At 30.8% G+C, this 11359-nt stretch overlaps 1 protein-coding gene across 1 annotated transcript; it reads right to left on the bottom strand.

Moving 5' to 3' along the window:
- Window positions 1–8425: 8425 nt before the first annotated feature.
- LOC105117750 (putative clathrin assembly protein At4g40080) lies at window positions 8426–9839 on the bottom strand. The gene has a single exon (XM_011015505.1). The coding sequence runs from the start codon at window positions 9724–9726 to the stop codon at window positions 8665–8667; it is 1062 nt and encodes a 353-aa protein (XP_011013807.1). The 5' UTR covers window positions 9727–9839; the 3' UTR covers window positions 8426–8664.
- Window positions 9840–11359: the final 1520 nt, after the last annotated feature.

The following is an 11359-nucleotide window of genomic DNA, read 5'->3' as shown; positions in this document are numbered from 1 at the left end:
TATAAATCTTACAAAGTGGATTTTACTAGCCCACTATATTCAAGAAATCACATGCATCCCGCAAAACCTGTGAAAATTGTCAAAAGTTAGGATTTATTTCAAAACACAGAGAGTCTTTAGATAATCTTCTATTGACTCTTAAGTCTCATCATAGTCGAGATAAGCATCATGCAATTCATGACTTATGAACCCATTTTCATAAAGAAAATGCTTGACATAGTATTGGGAATCTAACTAAAAAAGACCCTGTTTGCTAGTTTTTAAGAAAACTAGATGGGAAGCCTATCCTCGACATATAGAGGGCATTTAAGTCGTTCTTGGATGTAAAACCAAGGGAAGATGTGAGCCACAATCATAACCACCTATACATACACATTTTTTTTTAATAATAGAGAGAGAGAGAGAGAGAGTGAGACTCCAGCTAGCCTACATATAGGTGGTATGATTGCCTTTTTAATTTCTCATCTATAAAATCCTCTCTTCCTTCCTTTCATTTCTACTCAACCTATACATTGAACGAAAATAGAAGTGTATAAAAATGGAAAGTTCCTCAAGTCATCAGATAAGAAATATTTGTGTTTTCGGTGGATCTAGTCCTGGGAAAGAAAAGGAGTTTTTAGAATCAACAAATCATCTTGGTCAGGTGCTAGTTGAGAGAAAGATTTATTTAGTGTATGGGGGAGGCAGTCTTGGGTTAATGGGAGGTGTGTCAATAATTGTATTTTTAGGTGGTAGTCAAGTTTTGGGGATCGTCCCCGAAACTTTAGCACAAGGGGACATCATTGGAAAAACAATTAGAGAGGAACTTCAGGTCTCCACAATGTCAGCTCGAATAAATGCAATGTTTGACCATATTGATGCCTTCATTGCTTTACTAGGTGGTATAGGCACATTGGAAGAGATCTTTCATATTTCCTCTTGGGCCCAACTGCACATTCACCATAAACCCATAGGTTTGTTAAATGTTAATGGTTATTATAATAAGTTGTTGTCTTTTCTTGATCATGCTATGGAACAAGAATTTCTAACATCTTCTGCACGACAAATCATAATCTCTGCTGCTACTACTGAACAATTGATTGACCAACTACAATCTTTCATTCCTGTAATTGATCCCTCCATGAGTCGCATAAATTGGTCAACTAAGGAAAGCTATAAAAAACTTAGATTGGATTTGAGCCTTCATTTGTGAATCTTTGTGTCTTTTGGTTTTATTTTTGTGTTTTGTTGTTTCTTATATTTGTTTCAGTGTGTTTCAGGTTTGTCAGTATTCGTTATTTCAGGTGATATCTTCTATACTCTATCTTTCTACCTTAAAACATTGAGGACAATGTCTCGTCTTGGTTGGGGGGACAGGGTAGTAGCTAAAAAAAATAAAAATTAACTAACTATGTTTTCTATTTCATAAAGCATGTGCAAAATTGTTGTTACTATGATGGCAGAGTAAAGGAGATCTTTTTATGACTCTTGAGACACATCTTAGTAACCATTCTTAATAAGGTCTATCATAATACTTCTTGAAATATTCAGGTTTACAAACTCTCGCATTACTATCACTTAATTGTGCTCATATACTCATTTAACTTGTATTCTTAAACCTTAATTTACACACACATTTTAACATATGATTGTGGGTTGCACATTGAATTATTATATTATTTATGTTCTTTTGTTAAAGGTAACAACTAAGTAAAAAGGATAATATATAATTTTTAAAAAAAAAAGCAAAAAAAAAATTGAAAAGATGATAATAAAAATGTAGATAAGTTTGATTTTGTAGCCTCCCTTACCTAAGCAATTAAGCCCGAAACTACAATCTTATCCCTCAATGTAGATGAGTTTGTTTATCTGGATAGATTAATGAAAGTTAAATGATTAACAATTGATTGACCAACTACAATCTTTCATTCCTGTAATTGATCCCTCTATGAGTCGCATAAATTGGTCATCTAAGGAAAGTCGTAAAAAGCTTAGATTGGATTTGAGTCTTCATTTGTGAATCTTTGTGTCTTTTGGTTTTATTATTGTGTTTTGTTGTTTCTTATATTTGTTTCAGTGTGTTTCAAGTTTGTTAGTGTTCGTTATTTGAGATGATATCTTCTATACTTTATCTTTCTACCTTAAAACATTGAGGACAATGTCTCATTTTGGTTGGGGGGAGAGGGTAGTAGCTAAAAAAAAAACTAACTGTGTTTTCTATTTCATAAAGCATATGCAAAATTGTTGTTACTATGATGGCAGAGCAAAGGAGATCTTTTTATGACTTTTGAAACGCATCTTAATAATCATTCGTAACAAGATCTATCATAATACTTTTTGAAATATTCAGATTTACAAACTCTCGCATTGTTATCACTTAATTCTGCTCATATACTTATTTAACATGTATTTTTAAACCTTAATTTACACACACACACTTTAATATATGATTGTGGGGTGCATATTGGATTATTACATTATTTTAAAGGTAACAACTAAGGGAAAGGGATTGTATATAATTAAAAAAAAATGATAATAATAAAAATGTAGATAAGTTTGGTTTTGTAGCCTCCCTAACCTAAGCAATTAAGCCTGAAAGGGTGTTTTAACACCTAATATCCTAAAGTCAACTGACTTGGGAGCTATTGGCCCAACGCTTGTTACATGGGTTGAGGAGAAAAGCTTAAGGGAATCAAACATTGCACTATCTACATACTAGTATCTGTGACCCGAGTTACTAAGCTCGTAGGGGTGTTTTAACACCTAATGCCCTAAGACCAACTGGTTTGGGAGTCATTAGCTGAAAGCTCGTTACATGAGTTAAAGATATATAATGTTTTTAAATTATATGTATATATATTTAAAAAAAAAGACAAAAATAATAATCACAACCCAAGAAAGTTAACCTTAAACATTAGAACAAAAAATTTGTTTTCTTCCAAGAAAAGCCCCATAATTATGTGTTGATACATTGAGCACAAAAGAAAGATTTATAAATATCTTATTAAGAGGTGTTGAGCAGGTATATAAATTTAAGGAGAGTTTGTTTATCTTGATAGATTAATGAAAGTTAAATGATGAATACCTTCTTTTGTGGAATTTGCAAATTGTTTTTCTATTTTAACTCTTTGATTACTAGGGACTAGTAATAAGCTGGTTGGGAGGTGTGATTAGTACTTAAAAGTGCATTTTTATCAAGGTTTTATGTCATCATTTTGCACTTGAAGTATCAATAACTCCTTAACTAAAGCATGTTTTATAATAATATATCTAATAATATAAGATACCTTTAATTTGTGGTAAATGTTCATTTTAAATATAGGCCTATCATATAAATGAAAGCATTGATTGATGAATTTAAGAACTAAAATTGAAAGGATAAAGAGATGGCCAAACTTAGAAAAGAGATGTCGGTGCAATCCAAACCGGAATACTGTTCGGTAATTGGGTCATATCTAGAGCTATATATCTCAGATTTAGGTCTACTTTATATGGATGGAAAGCTAAGACATAGGCCTACAACTTTCATATGGAGCCCAAGATCTAAAAAGGCCATTTTCAAGTCCAAATTGGAGCAACAATAAAGAATCCCGAATCTATCCTCCAGCCCGAGCACTAATCAGTATTTTAGCCATATCTGGAGTTCTAAAAGTTAAAATGAGCTGAATTATTTACAAAAAAAAGCTGAGACAATTTCCTACAACTTTTATGTTTTCAAGTGACTCCAATTTTGACGTTATCAATGACGTTTTGGGCAAACAAGAGAAGAAAAGGATTGTCACCAAGTCAAGAGTTGGCACCCACTCATCAATTAGTCATCAAATCAATAGTTCCCAATTTTGGCCTATAAAAGGAGGCATTTGCCATGCATTTAGGCATAAAGGAGGCATTTGCCATATATTTAGGCATCTTAGTCTCCAGATCAAGATCATACTTTTGCTTTCTCTCTTTGTATTTTTTTGTATTGCTTATGCTTTGCTTTCATTAATATCAAGTTTATGCCTTTCATTTCCTTTATTTTGCTTTGTTAACTCTTATCTTATTTATGTTCTTATTTTGTTTATTTATTTTTCTTTCTTTCATTATGTATAGCTAAGTTTATTATGTCAAGGTGAAAAGGTTACACTAATGGTGTAAGAATAAGTATAGTGTAAACTTAATATGGACTTTAATGTTTGATACTAACATGTTTTATATTTGTTATCTTGTTCACTCTTTAATACTTTGCTTGTTAAATGACTAATCTTGATTTATGTTGTATAACACCAGGTACAACAAATGCTTGGCACTTTCATAGCCCATACTGTATGGTATAACTGACACCTGAGCTATGAAAGGAACTTGATTTTGTTGTTAACATAAGTTATAATCATGAATGCTTGACGAGATTTACAAGTATTAGCATTAATCGAATAAGATGACTAATGTAATCATGTTAACAATTTATAATCTGATTGGAACCTCCTTTGTGTGTGGTTTCCAATTGAACAATAAGAGTTTTTATTATACTTGTTTGACATACCATTAGTGGAACCTCTAACCTTGACATTTGTTATTATCAATGTTTAATCACTACATTAATATTTCATCTCAAAGTTCTCATCTTCTTCTTCTTTTTCTCCTTCTTTTTCTTTATTATTATTATTATTACTATTATTATTATTATTGTTATTATTATTGTTGTTATTGTTATTGTTGTTGTTATTATTCTTGTTGTTGTATTATTGTTATTTATAATTTGTACAATTAACCTTCCTGTGGTTCGACCCCGGTCTTGCCGGTTTATTTATTACTTTGACACTCCTGCAGTTAGGAGCAGACATTAATCTTTTCGTCGTGTTAGTTATATCTCAAAGTCCTCTTTAACTTATTATTATTTGTAATTTGTATAGTTAACCTCCCTGTGATTCGACTCTGGTCTTGTCGGATTATTTATTATTTAGACACTCTTGCACTTATGAGAAGACATCAATCTTTTAGTTGTATCAATACACAATTCAGCAGCGAATGTTAATTTGTTGCAAACAACTCAATTTCGTCAGCGAATTATAAATTTGCTATAGATAATACAATTTTGACAGTGAATCACAAATTCGCTACAGACCACATTGATTAATACTTAAAAGTTTATTTTTATCAAGGTTTTATATCATCATTTTACACTTGAAATATCAATAACTCCTTAACTAAAGCATGTTTTATAATAACATATCTAATAATATAAGATACCTTTAATTTATGTTAAATATTTATTTTAAATGTAGGCCTATCACATAAATAAAAGGATTGATTGATGAATTTAAGAACTGAAATTGAAAGGACAAAGAGATGGCCAAACTTAAAAAAGAGATGTTGGTGCAGTCCACAACTTTTATATTTAGGTCATATCTGGAGCTGTAGATCTCATATTTAGGTCTATTTTATATGGATGGAAAGGTAAGACATAGGTCTACAACTTTTATATGGAGCTCAAGATTTAAAAAGACCACTTTCAAGTCCAAATTGTAGTAATAACAAAGAAGTCTGAATCTGTCCTATAGCCCATGCACTATTCAATATTTGGCCCATATCTAAAGTTCTAGAAGTCCAAATGACCTCCATTTTTTTTTCTAGAAAACTGAGACAATTTCCAACAACTTTCATATTTTCAAGTGGTTCAAAACAACTTCCTAAAACTTTCAGGTTTTCAAGTGGTTCCAATTCTAACGCTATCAATGACATTTTGGGTAGACAAGAGAAGATAAGAATTGTCACCAAGTCAAGAGTTGACTACCCACTTATCAATTAGTCATCAAATCAATAGTTCTTATTTTTGGCCTATAAAAGGAGACATTTGCTATGCATTTAAGTATCTTGGTTTCCATATCAAGATCATGCTCTTGCTTTCTCTCTTTGTATTTTTTGTATTGCTTATGTTTTGCTTTCATTAATATCAAGTTTATGCCTTTAATTTCCTTTCCTATTCTTAGTTAACTTTTACCTTATTTATGTTCTTATTTTGTTTATTTATTTTTCTTTCTTTCATTATGTTTAGCTAAGTTTATTATATCAAGGTGAAAAAGTTACACTAATGGTGTAAGAATAAGTATAATGTAAACTTAATATGGACTTTAATGTTTGATGCTAACATGTTTTGTATTTGTTATCTTGTTCACTCTTTAATACTTTGCTTGTTAAATGACTAATTTAGATTTATGTTGTATAACACCTAGTACAACAAATGCTTGACACTTTCATAGCCCATACTGTATGGTATAACCGACACCTAAGCTATGAAAGGAACTTGATTTGTTGTTAACATAAGTTATAACATAAATGCTCGATAATATTTACAAGTATTAACATTAATCGAATAAGATAACTAATGTAATCATGTTAACAATTTATAATCTATTTAGAACCTCCTTTGTGTGTGGTTTCCAATTGAATAATAAGAGTTTATATTATACTTGTTTGACATACCATTAGTAGATCCTCTAACCTTGACATTTGTTGTTATCATTGTTTAATCCTTACATTAATCTTCTATCTTAAAGTTCTCATTAACTTTTTCTTCTTCTTTTTCTTCTTCTTTATTATTATTATTATTACTATTACTATCACTACTATTAGTACTATTATTATTATTATTGTTATTATTATTATTATTGTTATTATTATTATTATTGTTATTATTATTATTATTACTACTATTGTTGTTGTTATTGTATTATTGTTATCTATAATTTATACAATTAACCTCCCTATAATTCGACCACGGTCTTGCTAGGTTATTTATTACTTCGACACTCCTGTATTTAGGAGAAGACATCAATCTTTTGGTCATGTCTCACACAATTCGGAAACGAATGCTAATTCACTGTAGAGAACTCAATGTCGGCAGTGAATCAAAAATTCACTACAGACAACACAACTTCAACAACAAATAACAAATTTGCTGTAAACAACTTAGTTTAGACAACGAATCACAATTTCACTCCTGACAACACAACTTCATCAATGAATCACATTTTCGCTGCATAACATACAATTTGACAGTGAATGCTAATTCAACTTTCCCTCACACATTCACAGGGCATTCTCTACTAGTTTGTTTTAGGTTGTTGTTAGGAAGGAGGAAGAGAGAGCAACATATAGCTGGACATGCAGTTGATGCAGACAACTTTGAGAAAAGAAAGGGTCACCTTCTCTTATCCTTGTATTTATACTCCCATTAAATGAGGTGGGGTGTTTAGGGTTAATTTAGATATATTCTTATCCTTGTTTTGGTCTCTCCAAACTAGTTTTATCCCTCCCCCTTAACTCCTCAAGACAACAATTAGACTAAGTTGCTACCGATTCAAAAGTTGGTAGCAAAAACTGCATAACTGCTAATTCAAAAATTAACCATGTAACAATGTCACTGTTGATTTCTGAATTGACAGCGAAGACAGCATCGCTGTCGATCCAAAAATTAGTAGCGACAGTGAGGTTGCTTGGACTTTCATTTTTTTTTCCTGGGTGTTTACACTATATTAGTGCTAAAATAATAGTGAACTCTGGTTTTAGATTAATTGGATCATGCATGCAGTATTTCCAATTCTATTAATTGAAATCTTCATTTAAGCCTTTTTGCTATCATGATTTTTTAAAAACTTTGAAATACTTATACTAAAAAGATATTTAAATCAAAATATATATTTTTATGCATGAAATATAATATAACTTAATATTACATGTTAAATGGAGGATTATTATAAAATAACTTAAATGTTAGGAAGATAAACATAAAAAGAAAAAAAAATATTCCACATTAAAAAAGATAAATATGAGTGATAATTTGAATAGGATGTCAATTTAATAAACAATCAAAAAGGCTTGCATTAATGTTCGCGCTCTGAATAAGATAGGCATGTTTGGAATTGTGATAGTATTAACGATTTAAAATGTTTTTCGCTTGAAATGCATTAAAATAATTTTTTTATTTTTAAAAATTATTTTTAATATGAGTATGTCAAAATAATCTAAAAACATAATTTTTTTATTTTAAACAAAATAAAAATTTTAAAATTTTTAGAAACGTAGTTTACGTCGCTTTCCCAAACATAATTAAAACTGATTAGAAGCACGATATTTATGATTATGATTTTTTTTAAAATGCTTTTTACTCTAAAATATATCAAAATAATTTTTTTTAAAAAAATTATTTTTGATATTAGCACATTAAAATAATTTTAAAATATTAAAAAAAATATTAATTTCAAGTATATAAAAAAATAAAAAAATTAATTTCTTTTTAAAATACTTCTAAAATGTAAAAACAAATAATAATGGGGGCATGTGTCTATTTATTGGCATTGATCCCCTTTAGTCAGCATTAAGCCGACATGAATGGCCTCTGACTCAGGATTGTAATCACTGCCTTTCATTGGTAAATCCCTGGTTTTGAATTTGAAATTTCAAGATAAAAAATGCCGGCAACTTGATGATATATAACATATCAAGAGAACATGAAGACAAGATGAATACATTACGAAGCAAATATATACAAAGAAAAAGTTAAAAAGGAAAGTGGCTCATAGGTTAAGAAACCACTACCCATGTCCCCAAATTTCAAATACATACTTTCGTTGAGTCATTATCGGTAAGGATTTAAAATATATATATATATATATATATTCAGTCTTCCACACGTCACCTTATGCCTCATAACATTGTCGGCATAGTCAAAGCTGGAACCCTGTCCATACCCAACCATCCACCACCAGAATTCAACCGGACCAACTGTCTCAATTCGCCAAATCGTTCTCTGAACCGAGTTAACTCGCCGGAACCGTCTGTCCTTGCCATTTTCACCAAACTTTTTAATTTACCCATTTCCATGATCTTAAGTTTTGCCCCACGTATCAACTCCCATAGAGCATCATTTCTTGCCCTGTTAACAAACAACAGACGCAGCCTTTCTTTGCAATCCTCAAACCTCTTCAAAGAACCAAGTAACTGTGTCAACTCATTGCAACTCAAACTTGCCATTCTATCCTTGAGTTCTACAACTCGGATTAAAATCTCACGTTGGACTATTCTATAATCCTCACCAGCATATCTAATCACTGCATAAACCAAGTTATTCCTTTGAAGATGCAGAGAATCAGGAGCCTCACATATTACTTCAACAAAATCAACTAGAATATCCAACTCTCCTAACAAATCTTTATTCAATAAGGCAGAAGCCTTGTCTTCTTTATCCTTGCTATTATTACTAGAACAAGAAGAATTTAAGTAATGACCCAAAAATCTTGAAACAATAAAATTTTGCTCTATAACAGTTGCATACCATCTAACCCAAGATGCCAATTCCCACCTTTCAGGGTCTGAATCTTGCCGAAACTTTGACATGTTGAGGAAGTTTCTGCCACCAAAAGACGGATAAAAAGAAAGCTGGTCTTTAAGAATAAAGGGGCCCTTTTTTATGATACTATGGATAGTGAAGAGACATTTTAGGGCAACGGAAGGGTTTTTTGTGCCATGTAGACGGTCCATGAGAGCTTCAACGAATGCACACGCGGTGAGGCGTGACCCACAGCCGAAGGAGATGACCGCAGCGATGCGGTTATCCGATGGTGGGGAAGAAGAGTTGCGTGCAGTGGTGGCACGGAGGACAGCCATGTGTATTTTGGTGTTGCGTTTTGTTGATAGGGTGGCTTTGATATTGGAGGTGAGGCATTTGAGGATGTCGATCACAGTCCTTAGCTTCTTGCGGTGGCCCATTGACTTCAGAAGGGTATAGCGGAGCTTAACAGATGCTTCCGAAGAAGAATATAATTAGCTCTTTCCTATATTTTGATTGAGGCAGTTGCTGTTTATATAATTAGTGCCTCATGTTATACCACAAAAATAAATAAAATTAGTGCCTAATGTAGACATTTCAATTAAATGTATAGTAAAATCCTGTGGCAAGCGCGTATATGGGTCAAGCCATACTTGTTTTACCATTTCTTGTTTCAGCCTCGTGTTTTTTTTTTTTTTTTTTTTTTCCAACAACTTGATGGGTATCAGTTAGGATGTCGAAATTATGTAATAAAATTTGAAAAGTTATTCTAAGATAGGCATTAATTAAATATTTATATCAAGAACTGACATCACCGAAGACACCTATCATGACTAACAAAAAAATTGTTCACTATTACGTGACGACACCTTGACTTGTATTTTTCATCTAGCTGTTTTCATCCGCATCAAGGTTTAATATTGGATTCAGGCTACATTCACCTGTCAGCATGATTATTAAATCTGGATTGGCTGGTGGGTAGGAATCCGATTAATCTGATGGCTGACTGGTCTGCATAAAGCAAAATATTAAAATAAATCAAGTCCTGACAAAACCCAGTTAATTTATCAAGTTGACTTGTGATTGAGGCAATTCCATAAATTTTAATTGGAATTTGATTTTTTTGAAATATATTTTTTTCTAATTAGAGATTTTTTAAAAATATTTTTTAGTAAATTATTAATATTTTTAAAATTTATTATATAAATACTAAAAGAATATTTTATTTTTTAAATGTGAGATTTAAAACTATTTAGTATATATACTCTATGTTCACAATATTTTTTTTAATGTGAGATTTGAAGTTCTTCAACATATATACTTTATGTTTATAGAAAAAAATTATGTTTTTTCAATATGGAATAAAAAATCTTTTCAATTTAAATACTTTAATTTTAAAAAATAACATACTAATATAGTATTTTTTTTAATATGAGATACAAAATCTTTTGAAATAATCTCTTAACCTTTATTATTTATAATATGTATAGCCTATATTCACATAAATTGTTTCTTATTTTTTTATATGAAATATTAAAATTCAAACTATTTTTTTAATTTTTCCAGGCTGACCCCGGGTCAACCCGTGTAACCCAGGACCCGGCTTCTTAACCTTGTCAACCACTAGATCGGGTTTGATAACTATGCCTATTAGTGTAATTCATAATAAAAGTTTTTCGTTCTTAATTTTGATAAATCAAAAGTGTCTTTTTAAATACTTAATTAAACAAGTTTATATTACACCAATATTAATAGGAGTGTTAAAGTCTATTATGGTCTGCTATATCTCTATTTTTTAGCTGGATAAAATAGGTGGAATATCTCAAAATATCATAAAAGTGAAGTTACACTCCAATTACATCTCTATATAAAATGACAAAACTCATGGGCTATTGACACGACTAAAAGAATGATATCTTTTTCTAAGTGCAGGAGTGTTGAAGTAATAAATAACCCGGCAAGACCGAGATCAAACCACAAAGAGGTTATTTGTACAAATTATAAACAACAACAATAATAATAACAATAAAAACAACAATAATAATAGTAGCAATAATAATACTAATAATACTA

This window comes from Populus euphratica, unplaced genomic scaffold, assembly GCF_000495115.2.
Source record: "Populus euphratica unplaced genomic scaffold, PopEup_1.0 scaffold1479.1, whole genome shotgun sequence".
In the NCBI taxonomy this organism is placed as follows: Eukaryota; Viridiplantae; Streptophyta; class Magnoliopsida; order Malpighiales; family Salicaceae; genus Populus; species Populus euphratica.
The sequence above is the reverse complement of the archived record's forward strand: the minus strand, read 5'-3'. Positions and strand labels throughout refer to the sequence as shown.